General features: G+C 41.6%; 2 protein-coding genes across 4 annotated transcripts; both read right to left on the bottom strand.

The window, feature by feature from the left end:
• Nucleotides 1-49: 49 nt before the first annotated feature.
• On the bottom strand, nucleotides 50-20300 carry prr12b (proline rich 12b). The gene is made up of 16 exons (XM_056752669.1): nucleotides 19368-20300; nucleotides 13642-13796; nucleotides 12973-13134; nucleotides 8342-12834; nucleotides 8040-8258; nucleotides 6959-7033; nucleotides 5704-6463; nucleotides 5117-5622; nucleotides 4909-5025; nucleotides 4530-4663; nucleotides 3872-4398; nucleotides 3490-3609; nucleotides 2319-2416; nucleotides 1484-1615; nucleotides 1257-1352; nucleotides 50-1174 (listed from the first exon to the last, which is right to left on the bottom strand). Exons 1-16 carry the CDS (start codon nucleotides 19448-19450, stop codon nucleotides 1040-1042), a joined length of 7812 nt encoding a protein of 2603 aa, XP_056608647.1. The 5' UTR covers nucleotides 19451-20300; the 3' UTR covers nucleotides 50-1039.
• A 281-nt stretch (nucleotides 20301-20581) lies between these two features.
• On the bottom strand, nucleotides 20582-23272 carry prrg2 (proline rich Gla (G-carboxyglutamic acid) 2). 3 transcript variants are annotated; one of them, XM_056753456.1, is made up of 8 exons: nucleotides 23134-23166; nucleotides 22954-23061; nucleotides 22440-22529; nucleotides 21976-22139; nucleotides 21807-21840; nucleotides 21478-21610; nucleotides 21259-21402; nucleotides 20582-20906 (listed from the first exon to the last, which is right to left on the bottom strand). In XM_056753456.1, the coding sequence occupies exons 3-8, from the start codon at nucleotides 22522-22524 to the stop codon at nucleotides 20867-20869; spliced, it is 600 nt and encodes a 199-aa protein (XP_056609434.1). In that variant the 5' UTR covers nucleotides 22525-22529; nucleotides 22954-23061; nucleotides 23134-23166; the 3' UTR covers nucleotides 20582-20866. The 3 variants fall into 3 exon arrangements, with proteins under 3 accessions (XP_056609434.1, XP_056609435.1, XP_056609433.1); XM_056753457.1 differs by lacking the exon at nucleotides 22954-23061 and having other exon boundaries at nucleotides 23134-23272; XM_056753455.1 differs by having other exon boundaries at nucleotides 22954-23180.
• Between the last annotated feature and the right edge of the window lie 204 nt (nucleotides 23273-23476).

Here is a 23476-nt window from a genome sequence, read left to right as displayed (position 1 = left end):
CCCACGTAGAAGAACAAAAAGAACCACGGCAGTTTCATGTGAAAATGCGTCATTTTCATAAATTCCATTTTCTTTTCTTTTATTTGCGCTTGTCAAATACAGGAGGATTCATGTACAGATGAGGGACAGGTAGAGACTGCAGCAACTGTACAATATTTACAGAAGAGAGAAATAAGCAAACCTCCAAAATAATAATAATAACAATAATTATCATAGTAAACAACCAACAGATAAAAAAACAAACAGTAAACACAGACGTTTTACACTTGAAAAACTATTACATCCCTCTCCACCATGTTTTCTTTGAGAAAACGAACGAACACGCCTCCTTTTCCGCATTTTCTTTTAAAGAACAACAGAAAGAACACATTATTTTAGTTTAAATACATTTTCATTTGCTCTATTTTTTTGATGAAAAGGAACTACACACTGCTGACCCCGTTGTTGTGTACATATCCTGTCCGCTGGTCCTTCAGTATTGGGAACAGGAAGAATTGGAGACTGTGGGTGGCCCATTTCATGTACACCCTCATAAAACTTAAGCGTTATTATTCCAAATAATAAAAGCAAACTGCCCCAGCTTTGGGAGGTAACCATGTATAAATGTCCATGTATAAATAATACAAATCATAATTGTTCATAATACATATTTATATATAAGAGTGTGCATGGAACATAGCATTCAAAACTCACTTCTGTCAAAACACTGACCTGTGAGATTTCAACCCTGTTCCCTTTGGCACTATCTTTACTTGTCTCTGTGCAGACAAAAGTCTTCACACATTCTCACTTTTGTTTTCGTGTCGTCCCCCCGTGGTTCCCGTCGCGGGGAGCAATCGCATAATGAACGAGAGAGAAATGAAAAGCTTTACAAAAACATTTGTTATGTTAAAACGCAACAGCTTCATCCGCAACTGGCTCTTAAACATTCTGCAAAGGAAAATCTAATTTTCCCTCAACCCGGAGCTCTGCACTGGTTTTGTTTAGAGTCCTCCTCTCTCCAAATGGGACACACACTTGGAGCTTTGACAGCTGAGTCTTAAGCCTTGGTGCTGAGCGTCAGCAGTTCGAGGAAGGAGTTGAATAGAGTCTCTAGCCAGCCTTGGTTGGCCATGCACTGCTGAACCACCTCCTCCTGACCTGGATCCTCTGCTGCCTGCTCGATACTGTCCGTCTGAGGAAGACAAAAGAGTTTCATAAAACATGAGCTACTACACTGCGTTGAGAAATGAATGATCTCTGTTGTTTGCCCATACCTCCTTTTTACAGTGCAGAAAGGTATGATATTTGTAGTGATGGAGAGAGTGATAAAGGCTGTATATTCGAAGGTTTTCTCTCGACAGCTTCAGGTCCTGACGGGAGGAAACAAATGAGGTGTTACAAGCAAAAAGAGTATGGCAAGTCTCGCTGTAATATATCCATCCAAACTGATCGATTTACAGCTAAACAGTTAATCAGGAAAGATTGACCATGTAGAACATGCCTGTTGTTTTGGAAGGCTCTTTTTGACTCGGTTGAGGGTTTTGCGGTTGTAACTCTCACCGCCCAGGTGCACCTTCACTACTCCAGAGTCCAGCGGGTCTGCTGTCATCTGAGGGAACATGTGGAGGGCCTCCTGCATGAGACAGAAGATGAGGGGAGAGAATGAGAGACTCTCTGAGTCTGCTCTCTGAGAGCAATAGATACACGTACAGGAAAAATTCGTTAATAATCAGACCTGAAGCAAAATCGTCATTAAAACCATCTATTGAGAATTTTTTTTCTTTCTTTATGTCAAAAACAGATATTATGTAATCCATTAAGTAAAGTCTGTTTTTTGGATGTGGACTAAATATGAGGAGGTCTGTTCTTTTATTTTAAAATGCAGTAACATAAGAACAAACAGCTTTCCTTTAGCTCAGTGTTAAGAGCATTGTGTTAATAACTCAAGGTTATGGGTACGACCCAGGGGATTGCAAATACCTATGTATAAATGTATAGGATAAAGCTATGTAAGTCGCTTTGGATAAAAGCGTCTGCCAAATGCCTAAATGTAAATGTAAACAAAGCTGTTTTGACATATTTATAAATATGTCACCCATGCCGATTGCATATTGTTGAGCCATACTCGGTCACCTTTCCTCACAAGCGTGCTCACAACTTCTTGTTGCTATGGCGATGCTGACACTAAATGTCGCTCTTCACTTTTGGGTGGAATGTAAATTGATATTTTCAGTTAATTGCAGAATTTAGGCTATACATAAACATTGTGGTTGGAATTCATTTATTAGGAATAATTCAATCTAAGCATGCAAATAAATGCAGTCATAGGCAGTCACCTGATGCTGGACACTCATGTTGACCCTGCGGAGCAGTCTTCGCTTCTGTTCATTAAGAATACTGTCAATCTTCCTCATGGGTGGGAGATAAAGTTCGTCTAAAAGTAAAAGGGGAGCAGTCATAATATGTATCCAAATTGCAACTTTTCATTTAATGAAATATTAAAATACGTAAATAATTGCAATTACATTAGGGAGATGCTCCAAAGTGACTACATTAGTTTCTGTGTTACCTAAGAATTAAAGTTTGGGATCACTCACTCATTCTTTATATTTTTTTCCACATTTTAGAATAGTAAACTCATCAAAACATGGAATAATACAGTTGTAACTTTGGGAATTATGTTGCGACTAAAAGCGTTTGAAATAAAATATCCGTTCGTTTTATTTTAGCACCTTCAAAGTAGTCACCCTTTGACAAGAATTTGCTAAATTGTTATCTTGGCATTTCATAAGCCAGCTTCTTGATGTCTCAACCTGGCACACTGTTTAAACAGTATTTAAGGAATTTCCATCTATGCTGGACTCTTATTGGCTGCTTTTTATTCATTATTTTATCCAAGTAATGCATTTTTTCTAATAAAAAATTAAGTTTTGTAGAGAGAAATTCATATTTTGGCACAATTATGTTATGTCCACACAAGTTATTTCAAACATGAAACATACACCTTCAGATTAAAAGGTTTTGAAGAGCATGAGAAACATTTTTGTCAAGTGATCCCAAACTTTTGACCGGTAGTATATATGTAAGAAAACTCCTTTATAACTCACTTTAGTGATCCATTATTCTCATATTTCTCTCAAACTCCCCCACTTAACTTCTCTTGAATTCCTTTAAATCACTTTACCCCAATTGTCACTTTGTTGACTTTTTCCATAACCATTTTCTTGACTGTTCCCCGCTGTGGAATGATCTGTCTATCTCTACCACAACAGCTAAATCTTTAGCCATCTTCAAGAATTGGCTACAGATTAATCATTTTTGCCAACACCTGAACCAGTAATCTAACCACTTACTTATTACTGTTTCTTATATTTTATTCATTCAGATAAGGAACATATGCACAGTTTCACATCTAAACAGGACCATTTTCGCCCTATCTGATTTGATAGCTTTTGTTGTTCACCTCATGAATAAATGTTAATCCATAACCAAATGACATCCTCTCACCATTGGTGTCCTCCAGAGCTTGGATCATGTCAGGGTCCAGAGCAGTGCTGACCAGCATCTCTACATAACTACGAAACATTTCTCTCATGGCCCGACTATTCATCCCACTGCGAATGGACACTGTGAAAGACAGATTGTATAGATTTAATGCTTCTGAAAAATATTGTGGGACAGTTTGACAGAATATTCAATCAGTTTGAATGATTTTCCCAAAACACTGACATGAGTTTATATACAATGTTGTATACCTAATATGTGTGCAGCCTTCATTTGAGGAATGCAGTTATTGTAACTGTTTAACAGATTCTGCAGTTGCTATGTGATAAATTGACATATTTCAGCAAATGGACACACAATAAATGTACAACAGAGTCTAGCACACCTTCATCCTCACTGGGCGGGTCAGGAGATGAGTCTGAATCAGAGGAGGAGGGCACATCTTTAAGCCACTTCTTCCTCTTTTTGGGTGGAGGTTCTGCCTTCACTTTCACAGGCTTGCTTCTGGTCCTATCAGTCCTCTTCTCTCCAACTCTCTTCTCCTCTTTGACCCTCCCACGCTCCACGACTGCAGCTCTCTTCTCTAACTTCTCCTGAACCTGTCTCTCCTGAAGCTTCTTCTCCTTCTCCCGTTGCTTTTCCTTCTCTTTCTCTTTTTGTCTCTCTCTTTCCCTCTCCTTCTCCTTTTGTTTCTCCTTTTCCCTTTCCCTATCTCTTTGTTTCTCTTTTTCCCTTTCTTTTTGCTTCTCGATTTCTCTTTCTCTCCTGGATTTCTCCATCTGCTCCCTCTCTCGCTCCTTCTCCCGTTGTTCTTTCTCTCGTTGTCTCTCTCTCTCCTTCTCTCTGTCTTCTCGATCCACGCGGGGTGGGGTCAGGCTGCGTACAGGTTGTGGCTTAGGAAGAGACTGGCGCCTGATGGGAAGAAATACACAATCTCAGCATTCCTCTACACCGTCATAACGCGCCGATTAATGATGATAACATCTCTATGAACCGTGATATATCACAGGAATACAACAGAAGGTCATTTAGGGTGAAATTACCTCAGCGTGAGGCTGGGTCGATGCCAGGGTTTCCGTGAGCACACCCTGACGTAATCTTTTTTATTCACGTTCTCCAAAAATTTAACATACAAGCGCTGGTAGCGCATCTTTGCATCTCCGAAGTAGCCCAGATACTGCAGGAAAATAACAGAGATTGAGTTTATGGTGGTGATTTAAATTTTAATGTGGTCCATGGTCTTGGTTGTCGCATTTCCTAGTTTGATTTTACGCTAATCTTTGAAATGAATTTAGATATTGTCAAATGTGTTTAATGGAAGTAAAATTATTGGGCATATTGAAATAAGATATGAAAAACTTTTGTTGTGGGAAACAGATTTTGTGTGGGCTTGCTTATAAGATACTGTAAAAACACACTCACATTACTGGTAGCACAAAACTGTCGTTGTCCGTCTTTGATTTCAGGAGCAAATTTTTGCAACAGAGCTTTCTGGACCCTCCAGATCGGCGGAGGTTCCCGCCCCGTCTGCAGAGCCAGCTGAGAAATCACGAGAAATAAAGCGTAAGCATCTCCCAAATTATACATAATTTCAAAAAAAATATTAACACAAGTGAAAGATACTGGTTACCTTAAGAGTACCGATATCTTCGGTGCGCACCACAAATTCATCCCTCTCTCTGAAAATCCCCTCCCCTCCACTCTCACTATCTTCATCCTCACTCTCTCCCGCGATGGCCGCGTTGGACTGCTTCTTCGCTAGGTGCAATGAAGTGATCTGGGGGGTGGGAGCATCTTCGGGGGTGGGGGGAGAGGCTGGGGAGGGTTGGGGCAGCTCTTCCGAGGGAGGAGGAGAGGACGACGGTGGGGGTGTGGTGGAGGGGGGCAGTGTGGGCGGAGGCGGGGAGGGAGACGGGAGAGTGGGTGGAGAGGGACTAAGGGGGAGGGAATTGTGCAGCAGTGGCTGTTGTTGTTGCTGCTGCTGCTGCTGTAGACTCTCCTCGTCTTCTTGAGATGGAAGAGGCGAGGGGAGGGAAAGAGGAGGAGGAGGCAGAGGGGACGGTGAGGAGGAGGTTGGGGGAGACGGAGAAAGGGATGGAGGAGAAGGAGGCGCAGGAGCAGGTTCGGATGGGGATTCTAAAAGTGGGAAATAAAAAAAATTACATTATGGAAACATTAATGTTGCAGTGATTTTATTATACAAGTTAATACACTCACCATCAACATTGGGAGCATCCAGCATTTCATACTCAGATTCTTTCCTCATTTTCTCCTCTATCTGAGCTAATTTCTCTTTTTCTCTGGACCTCTCCTCCTCTAACTCATCATCTTCCTGGTCACGTTTCTTCTCTGGCTCTTCCTTCTGCTGCATTTTTCTACGCACCTCCTGATCGTCCTCATCTTCACCAGGAACACGCGTCTCTCCACGGGAGCTGGGTTGTGAGTGTAAATCCAGCTCCGTCTCAGGTTCACAGACAGATTCGGGTTGAGGGGGCGGCGGGGGCGTGTTAAGAGTATCTTCCCGTGGAGTGGGTGGTGAGGGTGTGGACGGAGGTTGAACGGCAGCAAGACTATGGGGCGTGTCATAGAGGGCAGAAATGGCCGATGATATGCTCTTCTGTAGGTCCTGGTTTTTACTGACAGAGTCTTCCTCATCGGAGGAGAACGACGGCAGGGTCTCCAGGTTCCTCTTGAGCTCCTCATCGAGTCGTTTACAGGGAGACGGACAGTTACTGAGACCCAGGCTTCCTTCACCTTCATTCTCCCCGAAGGGTGGAGGTGGGGGTGGTGGAGGAGGAGGTTGGGGAGATAATGGGCGAAGGCCTCCCTTGACCGAGGAGGTATCTGTTGAAGTGCATCCGTCCACAGGGTTCGGCCCGGATGGAGCATCGGGGCCTGACTGCTTCTTTCCAGTTTTCAAGAAATCCAAAAACGAAGTTATGAAACCAGACTTTAGCTCTGAAGGCTTCTCCTCCGTCTGAGAGGTAGAAATGGGAGTGAGAAAGATGGTTAATGCAAAGTAAGAGACAAACAATATGGATAAATGGCGGAACACAAAACAGCTTCGAAATCAGTTACACAACATTTTACAATTATATGAGTTTACATTTTATGTTATATCATCATTAAAGCCACACTCTCTTACATTAGGGGGACGTATTACACCTAACTGAACAGTAGGATGGTAAATAACAGTTACTATGAAACTGTAACCTTAGCAACAGCCTCCCTAGAAACAGCTCTCTGCCTTCTTTTACTGCATTTTTAAAGAACACAGTCATCATGGTGGCCTGCCAATCATCTTAGTCTATGTGTCCTACTCCCCCCAGTGGCAAAGTGCATACATACACTGAGAACAATGAAAAGTGAAACCAGTTTCATTATATTTCAAGATCAAGCGTTTTGTGTAAATATAAGGTGACTTATTGTCTTCTAGCAGAATTATATATTGAAAATGGAATTGATGTCTTACTGGGCTGGAGAGTTTCTGCATGGTGGCCCAAGCCTCTGGGGTCATTTGTTCATCCATTTCTCCTTCCCAAGACATCTGTAAAATAAAAAAATACACATTGTACATAGACATTCACATATACACACACGTAACACCATAGACTGACTCTTCTCGCCCTTCTTTCCAGAGGCTACCTGTTGCTGAGGCAACAGAGGACATTTCATAAGAGCAATTTAAACATATGCAGGAGGGCATCATTTCAGTAATATGGCAAAATATTTGTGAGTTATATATCTTTTGGCGAGTTGTATATCTTTGGGCTTTGGAAAATGGATTTAGTCTGCCCAAAATTAATTATTTTATGAAGAGGAATTTGTCACTCACATTTAACATATGTAACAATGTACAGGTTATGAAATCTTTGCTTTTAATAATCAGATTTGTATTTGCTAAGATCCTAAGAAGTAGAATACTGCTCATCTTATCATAGTGAGAATAGTCACAGCTCACTGCACGACTTTCCTTTTGCATTTGCATAAATCCTAATTGATTTCTTATGCTGTTCGGCACATAAAATATCTCATGTTGAATACTACGGTCTAAAATTTCTGCTCCGGTTTACTATCAACATCTCTAAATTTGTTAAACACAAAATTAAAGAGTACATTTTAAACAATCTGTTTCTTGTCAAATTGCTCCCCATAAAACAAATTGCCTCCAATAAACCGCACACTAAATCTGTAGGTCATTTGAGGACATCAGTACCAAACCAAACATGAACTAGTGAATAGTTGGCCATGTTTTATTACAACACTTATAAAAACTGAGGTTCTCAAAATTCATAATCCCATGTGTCTTTTGTGATATTTGAAAGCTTTAATCAGTTTCAAATGTAAGAAGTTGTATTTATAATACATTTCAAAAGGTTATGAAATAGCAATCCTAATGCAACAACTGCTGTTTTTGAAAATGCAAAACCATGATTGCCATTTGCTCTAGATTGAGTAAGGCACTACATTATTATACATGAACATCTGGTTTCATTTAAACATTTTCTTTTTGATTTCAACATATGCAAACTGAGAAGGTATCTTAGACTCACCTCTTGGGATTTTTGCTTCATCTTTTCCTGACCACAGTTCATGTCATTTCGATTTATGTCAATTCTGTTCATATCCGCACTGGTAGTGGGCCCTGGGCTCAAACCAATAGATGGTGCAGATCCTACAGAACCATCAGACAAAACTGGATCTGTACTAGACAGGGAGTCTGTCCGCAGGAGGGAGTCAGACGAGGGCATAGAAGGAATAGGAAGCTTGATCTAGGAGAAAAATAAATATTTAAGTATTTACATCAAATAAATTACATGAATTATACATACACGTCACTCAAGTCTTCATTTACCTTAATTGGTTTGATTGGCTCTTGATATTGAGGCTGATGTTGTGCGAGTTGTTGATGTTGATGGTGTTGCTGCTGCAGTTGCTGAACGTGTAGGTGCTGTTGTGGGTGCTGCATGTGTTGTGGCTGTGGTTGGTGCTGCTGCTGTTGTAGATGGTGGTGCATATGCTGTTGCATCTGTGGTTGATGCTGGAGATGCGATGCTTGTTGATAGTTCTGCCCCTTGTTCATGTCTCTGTGCATCTCAAGCATAGGATCATCTTTTCTTCCACGCCCTCTCCCTCGACCACGGCCCCTCTTACTCTCTCCTGCTGGTGCCATCACATTCCTGCAATAGGGAGGCTCAGGCAGAGGCCGAATTCGGGGTCTACCCCTGGGTCTTGGTGGACCCTCACGTTTAGGTTTGGTGGGTTTCCTTCCTCTTTTCTTTGGGCCATCATGAGGGAGAAGCTGTGGTGGAGGTCCAAGGGATTGGTACCCTGATGGGTGGCAGAAATCTAAATCGCCCATTAATGGGCTCAAACCTCCAACTCCTGAACCACCTCCAGACTTTCTGCAGCTGGACACAAGATCAGGAAGCAGGTCAGGGAGACGTCTGCTGTTTAGGCGGATGTCAGCTGGAACATCTGCTTTATCCTCATCATCCTCAAACTCATACTCCTGGGCATAATTCTTCTTAGCCTGTGACTGGGCATTAGGATCTTTACGCTGTTTAAGGAGGTGAAATGAGCTCGTCTTCAAGAGCTTTTTAGGTCTAGAGGAGCAAAATATGGGTGAGGTGAGTCCGCCTGCTCCAGGACCACCAGTTGCCCCCACAGATCCCATCATTTTGTTTCCAGTTCCATCCACGCCATGTCCCGTGCTGGCCATTCCAAGACCTGGACCCTGAGACTGGATTAAGCCCAGCTGTTCTGTGTTTACAGTGGATGGGAGCTCGTGGGATTTCAAGGGGTCCAGATCTAAGTGCATAGTACCATTGCCAGATTCAGACAAATTGTGACAATACTGCCCATAACCCTGATCACCATGGTGACCCATAATATCATAAGAACCTCCTCCACCACCTGTAGTTTTAACTGCATCCATTCCATCCTGTACAGATCCACGTTGTTCTGACACACCTTCTTGACCTCCTTGAGCTGAACTTCCACCTCCTCCCGCGCAGCTTGTCTTGTAATCTTCCGAACAGAACATATCCTCCATTCCTGGGAAAAAGGATCGATCCTCATCTTGGAGTAGAGAATCTGGGAAACAAATGGAGGTCAGTGGCACAAACCGCTGTTGCTGCTCTTGACTCTGCCCTTGGTTCTGAGCTGTTTTGCCCACAGGACTGCTTGTGTCAAATTGATGATCTTTAAGTTGATCCAGCTGTGGCTCTTGTTCCCTAGGCTGGGTCTGGGACTGTGAAGGTCCAGAAGATGGTTGCATGTGGTGTGAGTGCTGGTGAGGATGTTGGTGGTGAGGCTGATGGTGGGCATGAGGGGGTGGATGGTGAGAGCTCATATGGTGCAAATGAGAGGGGGTTGACATGCTCATATCAGGCTCAGACAAGAAGTCATGAAGCTCTGGTGCTGATTGTTGAGGGTGGTGAGGCTGATGGTGTGAGGACATCCTATGTTGTTGTTGTTGTTGTCTGTGATGATCATTAGTGCTCCCATCTCCCCCACCAACTCTCTCAGAAGACGCAGTCCCTTCCCTGCTATTCGTCCTGGAGAGAGTTCTCTCTAGCATGTCTAAAGGTGAAACAGAATTCTGACTTGTCTGGCTTTGGTTTCGCTGAGACTCACGTCCATAGTGAGCATCCATAGTTTGGGACTGGAGCTGGAGTTGAAGCTGAGACGTCTGTGGCTGAGTGTCTACTGCCCCAGATCCACCCGCACCTAATCCTCCAGATGCTCCAATCATTGCCTGTTGACTCATTGAGTGTTGTTGTTGTTGCTGTGAAGAAGCCTGTTGGTTGTCCATTTTGTTTCGAGTGGTATGAGAAAGGACGGACTGGAGAAGGTGAGCTTGAGAGGTCTGCTGAGACTGGTCAGGTGGAGAATCCATTAAACCAAGAGAGGACTGGGTCTGACGCTGCTGCAAGTCTGGTGTCTTTCGCATGTAGGCTAATTCTGAAGGATCCTGAGCTTTCTTAAGATCCATATGCGAGTGAGACATTGGATGGGGATGAGGGTGCTGGGAATGTTGAGGATGTTGTGAGTGTGATGGGTGTGAAGGGTGATGTTGATGTGTCTGATGAGTGTAATGATCTCCTCTACCATAATGGACAACTGAACTAAGGGAGTCATGTTGGTTTGGGTGTTGACTGTGTGAGTGAGTGTGTGAGAGTGACTCAACTGCACTTCGACCACCACTTGCACCAGCTCCAGAGTGCACTCTGTCAGTCTTTGTCTGTTGCTGTTTTTTCAGAGACATCTCTAACTGATTTTCCAAACCTGTGCCTGGACCACAAGAGGCGGCAGCAACTGAAGCCACATTGTTAGTGGTGTTATTGGTCCGAATTACACTCTGCAGATGGTATCGTTCTTCAGATGCCTTCAGTTCATATGCGGATAGACCCTTTCCTCCATCTCTACTCTGAGGAATGGACTGGGACTGCTGTTGTTGTGCAGATACCTGCTGAGATTGTTGAGAATGGTGCTGCGAGGGGTTCGGGGCTGGACTCTGTGAGTGCAGTAAGTGCTGGATCAAAAAATCATCTTCATCTTCTTCTTCTTCCTCTTGAGGTCTTTCTACTCCAAGCATATCAGAATCAGACTTGGGTTTTGGTGGTGTTGTATGATAAGACTGTGATTGCTGTTGGGGTGGTACCCTACTGTCTGAGTATCCTTGTGGAGAAGCCAGGAATGCTGGGGAGAGAACTGAGGATAGGTACTTGTTTCCACCATTTCCTCCAGGTGATTGTGCAGGACGAGTTGGGGCAGGGGAGTGCAGTCCTGGGCGGATTATTCCAGAATTACTTGAGGGTGAAGGGCTGGAATCTGGGAGGTGGTATGATGCTGCACCACCACTTGGTACACTACTACTACCTCCACCACCACCACCCCCTGAACCACCACCCACACTCCCAGAACTACCCGTCCCTGAACCAGTGGTACTGCTTGTTGTACCGGTACCACCTCCAGAAACCATTAGTGCAGGTGAATGTCCTGTCCCACCATAGCCTAGTGAAGGACTTCCTGCCCCTCCAAGAGATGGTGGCAAAGACCCATATCCTGAATCAGATCCATAGACAACCTCCGCTGAAAACGAACGCCCTGTTGCTCCAAGACTGCCATACGCTTTTCCAGATCCCCCAAGGCTGGAACCGAGATCCTGGGCCTGTGGCGAACTGAATCCTCCATATGGCTGGGACAGATGAGAAGGGGGTGGTTGGCTTGGTGAATATGACTGTTGTTGTGGTGGAGTTTGACCAGAAAGTCCAGCCGTCGGTTTAACAGGAGGAACAGGAGAACCATATGCGGATAAGCAAGGTTTGGGTGGCTGCTGCTGTGTAGCAGAGGATGACACTGCAGGTGGTGGAGGTGGCGGGGGTGGAGGTGCTGACTGAGGCGGTGGCTGCTGCCTTGAGGGTGCAGAGGGGGTACTTGATGAGACATTAGCATTAGAAGCTGAGGACGAGGAAGAGGATGTAGAAGAAGCTGAAGGTGGAGTGTGAGGGGTTCTTGATGAGGAAGAGCTGGAGGAAGAATAACCGCTACTTGAGCTGGAACTCTTTCCGGTTTTCCCAATACCACCACCTGAAACAGCTGAGGAGGACACCGAGGACGAGCTGTACGGGGGCTGGATGATAGGTCGGTAAATTTGTTCGGATCTAGGAGAGGGTTTGGGGTCAGCCGATGGACTCTGCTCACCCAGTGGGCTACAATTTACTCCTGCATGCCGATGATGGGCTATCTGCTGGTATCCAGATGCACCGCAACTAAGGTAATGCTGTAGCGGATGAGGCGTGGAAGAAGAAAGCTGAGATTGTGCAGAAGGTCGCTGGTAATGCTTGATTACACTGTCTTGCCTGGGAATTGCTCTTTCCTGGGACTGTGGAGGTTGTGGGGGTGCAGAAGAAAATACAGAGGAATTGTAGAGCTGGGAGGATTGATCTTGAAGCTGCGAGGAAAGCAAGTTAAACTGAGGGGGTGGTAAATGGCGTGATGAAGAGGATGCAGATCCCTGTGGAGGGGGACCACTAGGCTCTTGTGGCCCTCTATAAGAAGCAGCCCCACTCTGTGAGGACAAAAGACGGTCAAAGCCAAGACTTGACTGTGATGGGGTCTTGATGTGCAGCAACGGATCATGGGGTGACAGGAGACCATTAGAAGTAGGACTGAAGGTAGTTGTGTCCTGCAGAGATAATGATGAGGTCACCCCAGGAAAGGAGCGCCCAGAGAAGGATGCAGGGTGCTGATATGCCGATAGAGCAGAGGAAGAGGGAAATGAGCCAGAGCCAGGTAGTGCACCAGAAATGAATAGCTCTGCAGGGGCTGGAGTATGCATTGCTACAAGAAAAACGAAAAAAGATCAAAATGATTCAGCAGTTAATAATAGGGTTCTCACAATTCATTGTCTTTATTTTTCTGATATATTTCAGTGTTCAATATAAGATCATTCTATATTTAATAGCCCACAATAATTACCAGTTTGCCATGATGGGGTGCGAAACTGGGAGAGAAGGGAGGAGGCAGAGGGGGGTGGCTGAGCACCTCGGGACTCCAAAGCAGAGATCAAGTTCATAACTGAAGCATCTGGTCCTGAGGGACTGGCATGATGTAGCCCAGTATCAAACAAGCCTGAGAGCCCTAAAAGAGATGATAACTGTTATGATAAAATGTACAACCTGTTGACAGCTTATTTTCTACATTATACAGGTAATAGGGATTTGAGAATATTTTTTAACCTCTAATAGAAGAATTGCATATGCATATATATATATATATATATATATATATAAATATATATATATATAACCAGTTGCTGTTAAATAATTAAATCAGAGCTGGGGCTCAAAGTAGGCCTAAATGGCTAAGAAAGGTCAAAGGACTTTCACAATAATGTATTGTAGATCTATGTTATTGGGAATCTATGTATGTTTTCTGTATTTGGTTTTGAAGTTGATTGTGGTATATATATATGGGACAGAAGATGCCATGAGAGGCAATTCTGACAATAAAAGTTAAATTGAAAATTTAAAGGTCCTATAACTGATAAATCATTTCTCAAAACATCTCAGTATATATTTCTATTAAATGTCACCATGATACACACAAGGAATCTGCAATTTGACAAACAAATTTTAAAGATCTTACCTAAGCTCCTTCCTGCACCCCATGCCCCACCCTGTCCAGAACTTCCGGGATGATGATTTGTTGCATATCCCTGCAGGGGGTGCGGTGTGGCGTAAGGTTGCCGGTGGAGGAGTTCTGAGTCTGGATGGGAGGATCTGGAGCTCCCATAAACCAAACTAAAAAAACAAGATTGAGAGAGGAAATGATACAGCCACGTGCAGAATAATTATTGTTTGCAAAAAATAATAGAGTATTACTTAAACAACCCTATTAATAGAAATTTAGTTTAGTGCACTAATCAGTTTTCAAAGACTAAAACAGTAATATGGTGTTTGGGAAGATACTCTCTGTTTGAGACTGAAATTATTATTTTTGGGGAAAACAATGAATACAATTTCTATGGTTAAATCATTTTCTTTGGACAATATAGATTACCAATAAAACAAAACAATAATTGCTTCAAAACAATAAAGCACACATACACACAAACCTCTTAACAACTCAATTTATTTACTATTAAATGGATCAGAAATTATCAAATATTTGAATGCTTTTCTCACGAAAGAGGAATGCAATGATCATGGGTTCAATGTCAGAAAACACACATACTAATAAATTAAATGTAAAGCTTGAATGCACAGTAACTTTGGTTAATGCATCTTAACAATATTTTCTTGATTTTTTCTCAAACTTTTTCAAATGCTCATTCAAGTACACTTGCACTTTAAACAAGGTGACATAAAACCTGCAATGTGACATTGGTTTTCATGCACCACCCTCCTTGGACAGTGAGGAGGTCTTTTGGGCTCCAGACGTGTATTAAATCCCTGTATAGAGTATCAGTTGACCCGGGTTGGCATTATCCTTCTCACACCACTGCTAAACACAAAGATTAGCTCTTTAATCAGCCTACTCACTTCCACATCCTCTCTCCCTTCAAACCATTTCCAGGATCTACCTTCAACCATTCATATTCTCATATCCCAGTATATATTAATTAATATTAATAAATTATTGGAACAAACTGTGCTTAAGCTACCTATATTACCCTCTCTTCATAAAGATAGGCAAAACTGGTGACTAATAAATAAAAATGTACAAAAACACTACATTTAATAACATTAGTAAGTATCAATATTTATATACTTTGTTATCATTGCTATGCTCCTTGATGTGCAATGAAACTGAGTGTCGCTCAACATTCTGATTGGCTACACCAGTTGTTGCCAGCCAATCAACTATCTTTCGCAGTCTTCGCAGATAGTCTCTGTTGTTCTCTTTCATAGAGAGTGGCCAGTTCAGTTGACAATGGCGGTTAGGATGTTGCTGAGGTAAGACACAGAGCGCTCATTGATAAAAGCTCTCTACTGACTGAATTGCCTTGGTTACCCCCCTCCCCTGCATCCTCAACAGGCTCTTAGTGTGCGTAAAGCTCAGATAGTCTAGATCCCTCTCGCTCCGAGACCAGAGTGGGAAGCCACAGACACCACATACTGAGTGAGCGCGTGGTGAGGGGGTGGGTGTCATTCAACAGAAGTATTGAAGTAGATCAGAAAATCTATTTTGAAATCTATTAAATATGGAAATAATTCAAATGTATGTCTTCTCGTGTAGCATTCAATGTATAGAACTGGAATTACCAATACACTTGTTAGTATGACTGTATTTAAATCAGAGTGTATTGTCGTTTGCCATCAAACAGACTCATGGGTTCAATATGGTCACTGTTAGAAGATGTCCGCCGACCAACCTTAAAGGGATAGTACACATAAAAATGAAAAAAAATTGGTCATCTTTTATTCACCCTCAGAATGGAATTTTTGTATTCATACAATGGAAATCAATGGAAGGCTGATGTGGTTTGGTTACCACATTCTTAAAAATGTCTTCTTTTGTGATCTGCAGAAGTAAATACACTGGTTTGGAATGATATAAGGCTGGGTAAATGAAATAATATTCATTTTTGGGTGAAATATCTCTTTAATAAACATGAAAAGATTTGTTGTCGGCCCTGGATGGGTTCATCCATAGAGGGTTCCCATCGGAGTGTGCCCATTTCTTTCAAAAATCACCCGAATTTTGAAGGCAGAGGACATATAATTGACTAAAAACTAGCTCTAATGAACTGGGCTAAACATTGAAATGCACGAGTGACAGCACAGTTCTCTGCTGCCAACCTCCTCACTGTCTGAACCTCTGGCATGCTATGTAAGTTACTCTGCCATGAAAAAAAATGTTCCCATGATGTTGATACATTGTTGGATCTGTTTAATATACAATTTGTGATCGGCTTGCATAGAATAAGGCAAGCAAAGCAGAGAAGCTGAGTCACTGCATCAAAAACGTATTAGTCATGGTGCCATGCAAAGGAGAAGCACCATAAAGAAAGAAAAAAAAATAGCATTTGATTAAAGTTTTTGGTTGATAAACTGGCTGTGAATCACCATTTTAACATAAGCACAACAGACAATAAGATCAGGTAGATGTTCCTCCTGTGAAGGAATGGCTTCCCTTAAATAAATAACTCATCAATGTCAGTAAATTCTCATCAACCGTGGATATCCATATTGAAACAATAACTACTCCCTACAACCAAAGCATGAGTTTCACCTTTATGTGAGAAAAAAGGGATTGCCATGTAATCAGACTTATTTAGATTGATGTATAGTTTGATATGAATTAAATCATAATTGGTTCTTAATCACAAAGAAGCAGTTCAGAGACAATCGGGGCACAGATAGCTAACATCAGAACAAGGGAATTAGGGTTCTTATATATATATATATACTCTACATCCTATCTTTTGTTATTGTTTTATTCCTAATCTGTCTTCTCGTACTCTTGTTCCTTGTTTGGCCGACACCTTAGAGCCACTCAATCCAATATGTTACACTTCCGGCATTGTAAGAGATGAGTAACAGAGAAAAACGAAAAAGTAAAAAAAAATTGAATCGAGAACAGACGTGAAAGCAATACACACAAAGGGAAAGGTTAATTAAGGAAGCTCTATTAAATCCACTATACAGGACTGCTCCTAATTATATAGGAAGCAATTCACCATAGTCCCTCCCAACAGGTGCAAAATGTTTACAGGCTGATGGGAAACTCAGTAATGATCATTAATCTCCATTAGAACAGTGCAGAGGTGTTAGAGTGTGGCGGTGCCATAAGAACACAAGGTCCCGCCTTCAAAGAGAAGTACCTCATGGCTTCATATCCAAGATGGCCTACAAGGCAATAGGGTGGTCATTTTATCTATTCTCACTACAATTTGAGCGCATAAAACAAAATATTTTATGATTAGAATCAAAAATGTTGAACATGGTGTCCAGACCCTGTTTTATTTAGTTTCAGTTTATGCTAATTTAATACTCTGCGTTTCATCGTTGCATAACAGGTTTGCTTCCAATATCCCAAAACAGCACCCTTGCTATCTAATATTCATTCAAAAGCCAAAGCAATTTTTTGGCAACTAAAAAAGACCAGATTCAAAACAAGGCATTTCATTTTACCCAGAGAATGCTTTTGGGCTCCACAGCAGCACTGAAGCTTGTCCATCATCATAAGTCTGAATTCCTCATTAAGATTCTGGATTCTATCAATCTGCCTATGAGACTACGGAGATGTTCTCACTTCAAAAATACAAGAATCCAACAGCAAGACCGATAAGATGGCATAGGAGAGAACTGCTTCGAGAAATGACGGCACACGCTCACATGACAGAACATTATGGGTTTGCTACCTGAAACTACAACCTCAGGGTTTACAATGAAATACAAATACGTATTCATAACCTTAAAAGGTGTGCTTAATTTGAATGGAATTCCTGATAATACTATCCTGAATGTACACAAGGGACCTTCGAACATCAAAAGATGATAGCCCCTAAAAAAGCCCTATTGTTATGCTGTCACATAAAAAAGGACCAACTCCAAATGTAACATTTGTAACAATGCACAAACGGCGAGTCTTTTTGACACATTATGGGATGCATGATGACTCCAGGTGTTATGGTTGTGTCTGTCTGAATAAATAACTATCAGAAGGTGAGATGCAGGATTAAATTAAATGAAAAACAGAAAGAGTGCACAGCCAATGAATAACTTTGTTTGGCAAATTCAGAATACACCTATATTATAATCAGAATCATGCCAAATTATTAATCATTGCGTTTTTACTCCTGCACCAGCAACAAAAGGTTAAGGTATGCTGCATGTATGCACCCTTGTGAACGTCTCACTGCCTACATGCAATGCGAGACACTAACGCCACCAAGAATGATTGCATGCGCACGCTGTAAGCTGCTAAAATTGATTTGGTTGTCACAGCGACTGATAATGTACGTAGCCGGGCGCCTTTGAACTGCAAGTAGGCCGCGAAAATAGTGGAACACACGGGCACAGTTGAACGCGCTTGAACACAGCGACACCACACCATTAGCATAGTCACGTTTCCCGGTCAAAATAGACAGTTTTATGCTACTATCACATTGCAAGACGCTTTAACCGAGAATTATCTGCTATTCTTAACCTTCGAGCTAGCCTTAATTTTGCTGCAGAGCTGTAACGGGTAGTCAGATTTAAAAGAAAAAATATATTTTAATCTATTTAATAATATTATCTAATATTTTTAAAGTTTAATGTAACCGCTCCTATTCCTCTTGTGTTGTCTCTTTTCTATTGATACAATAATGATAATTAAAACGCATATTTCTGTATGTAAAGTGTTACGTTTGGTCTGCGTATTACGTTTATGTTTACAGCGTGCACATCTCAGTCACGCTGTAATTTCACTAAGGGACATTACACGCAATTTTGGTAGGTTGCCAAGTGACCACTAAAACGATAGTATGTTTAACATACTACTGTGCAACCACCAGAGAATGTATTTTACCTTACACTTACCAGCATGATATGCAAAGTTTGTATTTATTTTAAAATATGCATGGCGCTAGAAATGAGCTTAGTGGCCAGTCGTGGTTTTTCACATAGCGTTAAAATATAGCCAATGGTGTGACATTTAACGGATTAAAACATGAACGTAAAGATCTGCGTCTAGGCATTTTAACCGTCTAACATTCGCATAAAGGCTTTCCCTTTCTTAATCTTTGGGCCAAAAAAGCTATCGCCACGCAAAATGTTCTGGAAAAAGCCCGTTTCATTCTGCAGACAAATAGCGTTAGCCACAGCGACAAGCTGCATACAGTAGCTAGCAACCATTTCATTCCTGAATTTATGGGATTGCTTGTAATTGGTTGACTCCAGAATAACGCTTTGTCAACGTGCATTTTGTGTCATGTATCACTCACTACGTCGAATTAGCATGTATATAAGGCTAGCATGCAACGTTCGATTTGGTGCGCTTTAAGGTACAAGGCTTGATTTTTCATTTTTGATAATACGCTAGCAAGCTAGCTAGCAAGCAAGCAAGCAAGCAAGCAACATCATCCCATCCCCCTCTTTTCGCCCCTCTCCCCCTTTTTTCTGTCTTGGTCTACCTTCCGTATCACGCATTAACTCTCAATCGCATTCCTTGCATTTTCAAGACACCCCCTCCTCCCTCAGAAGTGACAATACTGATGGCTGTACGTGGAACCGCCGACAATATAATAAACGTATTTGAATGAACACGGCACAGGGAGCGAGAGTGGAAACATGCACTGCGTTGCGTCCGTCGGCACGGGCATTGTTACAGCCAGCTAAGCATATTTATGCATCTATGGAAGTATACGTGCAGGGGCGCCTTACCTTGCCTTCGCCGATCTCTCGTAACTCCATCCCGTTCCAGCGCCCAGATCACCGAATCCTGTGCCAGGATAATTTCTATCCATTAAAGAAGAGACAAGGGATGAAGATGGAGAGATAGACAGGGGAAAGGGGAGGGAGGTATTTTCTAAATTCTAACACACTATCTCTCCCCGTGTCCTTTCCTCTGCGCTCAATGTCTGTTTATCTCTCCCGTTTCACAAGCAAGTCCTCAAGAATAGGACCAGCACAGAGGGGGAGAGGAATGGAGGGAGGAGAAGGAGGAGGGGGAGATGGAGGATACAGAGGGGAGGCGGGGGTAGATATGAAGGGGGGTGAAGTATTACACCAACCACCGCCACCACAAAAAAATCCGGTTTCTTCCTCCCCTCCCCTCTTTTGCCCTCTTATATATATATCTCTCGATGTCTATTGTCCTTCGTAGCAGTAACAGCAACGAGGCTTATGCTCGTAGATACACGGCACGTCGAATTCTGATGCCTTTCCCTATTACACCCATGAGACATACGACACGTGCTGATTGTACCCTGTTTCCTCTTCACGTTCTGTTCACGTACTGCATTGCCACAAAAAGGTGAGATAGTAGGAATCTATAAATAACAGTCTACGAAGCGCTCGGTTTTAGTCAGCTGTTGCGTCCCGAAAACGCATAAAAACATAGGGTGTAACATCCTCGCCAGAAACAAAAGTGGTTGTTGGCTTTTAAAATTCGTAAAGTTCCTTATAAAACACGCAACGGTATAACGCAACGCCTCGAATCTTTGCATAAACTCCAAAAACGCTCGCGATAAGAAAAACGAATATTTCCAGGTATTTAGTCAAGAAGACGCCATTTTCAAGAAAGGACTCAAAGGCTCGCTCATACACGCAAGCGCGCGCTCACAAACACTCCCCCCTCTGCTCTGCCGACTCGCTTGTCACACTCTCTCTCTCACACATACGCAGTCTGTCTGGAAGTCTCGTGCGTACTGCCGCCTTGTTACGGCACAGAGGCACTGCCGACGATTGGACGGTGTCGGCCACTTTTCTACTTAAGCTCTGTGGCGGTGCGCATTGCTATTAGGAAATTTATACAGGCGATGATGTGTGACAATAGCGTGTAATGGCAAAACGTTAAAGCTTCAAGCACATTCTGGTTGTTTTGCGCAAGCGCCAAATGAAAACATATTAGTCATGTTTTATTAATGAAACATTGATAAAACAACTCGGTTTTATTTCAGTTGAACAATGACAAACTCTTAAAAAAGACTGATTTACAAAAATATTGACAGTTTACGCTTATACAGGATTATACTCAATAATATTGGCAAAATATTTAAAAATTATAAAACTAACACACATTGTGTTGGAATTTATGTAATAAATTACCTAATTAATAAACTGAACTTGGCTGTTGACAGCCCTTTATTTCTCCTTGACACATGACCATCACCAGCTTGCAATTCCTTATTCCCCAGTTTTAAAGCAAGAGAATCTCATCACTATGCATCTTGAGTATTTGGTTGCCCAGATGGAACCCCACTGCAAAGAAAGAGAAATAAAAGGGAATAATCAGAGAAAGAAATATAACATGCAACTTGAAATTATGAAAGCTGATTCAGTAAGTTTTTTTTTATAACCATATCATGCATAAATTAAGATAACCTCAGTCAGGAATAGTTTTCTTATTTATTGCTTTTAAGGTGAGAAACACTTAAACACATTCATTTTTATTTTCCACTTAAGACATTTTAAGAGATGACAGTGTCCATTGGAGTGGTTGGTGTACAACTGCAAGAAATGGTATTTTATCGCTGTCCACTGTAGTGATCTTGTTTGTGTCAAAGAAAATGATTTCACTTATACAAACTAGTCCTGACAATAGACTGCCTACCCTGAGTAAGGAGGTGGTGGTGCGTCATGCTGGCCACTGCTGGCCAGAGCCTCATTGTAAGAGGGGAGACCTGGGGCCGCAATATTAGTCAAGGGAACAGATTCAGGCGCTGAACGTCCATCGACAGGCATTCGGACTGGAACACTGTAAAATTGTAGAGTCCATTAGAAGGATACCACATACAAGGGTAAGTCACCGTGAAAATAGTTACACACATACCTGCCAACTCTTCTCGGCGTTTTTCCTCTGTTTTTGTAGCAATAAATGCCGAGCACAGTGGCTATAATCGCTGTTATTACAATAGCCAAAATGCCGGCCACCAGACCGGACACATCCACTCGGGTTAAAGACTCTGAAATCAATCCATATAGCAATGTCAATTAGTAGGGCCAGCAGAATCAAATCCATTGGCCAAGTTAATTATATATTTTTCACCAAAATTCTTTTTACTTTAGCTTCAAATGGATTTTTAAATTAAAGTACCTTCAATGTGCAAATCTTCAAAAACATCTATTAAATATCAAAATTCCTAAAAAAAAAAATCTTACCCTGACTGTTGACATAGCCCTTCCAAAAGGCAGCCTGTTTGGGGGACAAAAGAACAGCACTTAGCTGACATGATACAAAAACACATTTTTGTATCAACTTTTTTGGCCCGTTTTATCATGCTTTGTGTTATATTGTGCTCTCATATGCAAATAAAAGACTATTTCTTACTGTCTTTGTGTCATCTTCAAATGCCTCTCTTGCCTCTTCATACGAGCACAATTCCTCATTGCATTCTCTCTCTATATTGCCAGCCACCACTAGCTCGAAGTCCCAACTGTTATACAGCAGTGTACGAGAGAGAAACGAGCCTGCTGCCTTCTCTTCCAAGAACACTGAATAACACGAGAATATAAACCATCTTAGAAATCAATTACAACAAATATTGATTTAGATGTGGTACATCTAAGTCAGTAAAGTTGTTTTGTAGTTCAATTGCAATGCATGTACTTTAACCAAAGTGACCATTTAAGCTACACTTTTTCTTAAGTCTGCCAAGTGCATACATGTGAACCTAGTGCAAATGAGATAAGAACTAGAAAAATAAAAACACAGCTTAATGGTCACTAGCAGTAGTAAACTATAAAAAAATCTGCATTGAACTATTAAAGAGGTGTTCATGTTTTAATTATTACCATCATTTCCATTGTTGATTATTCTGCCCTTAACAAGATACAGGAGGGATAGCACGCTGAAGAATATTTCCGTATAGCCTGGCATTGTACCTGATCAAATGAAAATATCAATTGGTTAATAAGTTTTATCATAAAGGCCATAACAAAACGAGACCCCTGGGGGACCTCAATCTCACTGTAAAGAACGAGTCACAAAAAAGGCTAAACTCAACAATTAGAAGAAAAATAATTTACAATGTCGTCCTCTATCGGTCATTACACGCATTTATAAGGAAACTTTTCATTTTAAGCATGATGTTACATATAATACTGCAGCAAAACACAGATAAAATGACAAAGGAGGAGTGGCAATAATGAGAATATTGTATTTACATATTGTTTGGCAAATAACCATACAGTCCAGATTAAAATAAAATGTAATTTATAACATAATGTAGTGGCTACAGAATGAAAGCAGAAAAGAAAGTAAAACCACTTGGGTCTTAAGAACAGAAAAAGGTAAAGGCACGCTTACCTCTACGCGCTATTGTGTGCCGAACCAAAGAAACTATTTTACATGGAAAACACTTTCAAAATTATTCGTAGATGTTCCCTCCTGTTGCTGTAAATTATAATGACTAGACTACCAAAAAATAAACAAACCAATTACATATTCGAAAACTTTATACTGCGCTGAAAATGCACTCATAATCACCTGTTTCACAGCAAAAAGTACGTACGCTGGCTCATCACCACGTACTAGACATACCAGTTTGACGGGCCTCGAGCGCTTATGGGAGTGGCTCTAGTGACAGAGTTTCGAGGACTCACCTGAGCATAAATAAAGTGCCGAAGAATTTGTCAAATTAATTACAAAACATAAACAAAAAAATGACTACTGTAAAAAAATTCGTATTAGAATAAGGTCCCCTCAACTATTCAATCCATCACCCGTCATCAAAACAAACGCCTATTTAAGGTCCACTTTCGACAACTTCCGGTATCGGTAGTTGATTATCCTGATTGGATCAAGCTCCCTTTAAGTTATGAATAGGCCG

The sequence above is a fragment of the Triplophysa dalaica genome, chromosome 7, assembly GCF_015846415.1.
Source record: "Triplophysa dalaica isolate WHDGS20190420 chromosome 7, ASM1584641v1, whole genome shotgun sequence".
NCBI lineage: Eukaryota > Metazoa > Chordata > Actinopteri > Cypriniformes > Nemacheilidae > Triplophysa > Triplophysa dalaica.
The sequence above is the reverse complement of the archived record's forward strand: the minus strand, read 5'-3'. Positions and strand labels throughout refer to the sequence as shown.

Bases quoted from the DNA above. Each gene is read 5' to 3' on its own strand.
- prr12b (XM_056752669.1), bottom strand. From the start codon at position 19,450: ATGGATAGAAATTATCCTGGCACAGGATTCGGTGATCTGGGCGCTGGA. The intron at 7,034-8,039 runs GTGAGTCTAAGA...TTTATTTTACAG, and splicing joins TGAAGCAAAAATCCCAAGAG to ATGTCTTGGGAAGGAGAAAT. The intron at 5,623-5,703 runs GTGAGTGTATTA...TCCCACTTTTAG, and splicing joins GGATGCTCCCAATGTTGATG to AATCCCCATCCGAACCTGCT.
- prrg2 (XM_056753457.1), bottom strand. From the start codon at position 22,524: ATGCCAGGCTATACGGAAATATTCTTCAGCGTGCTATCCCTCCTGTAT. The intron at 21,611-21,806 runs GTAAGATTTTTT...GATTGATTTCAG, and splicing joins GGGCTATGTCAACAGTCAGG to AGTCTTTAACCCGAGTGGAT. The intron at 20,907-21,258 runs GTAGGCAGTCTA...CTTTCTTTGCAG, and splicing joins CCACCACCTCCTTACTCAGG to TGGGGTTCCATCTGGGCAAC.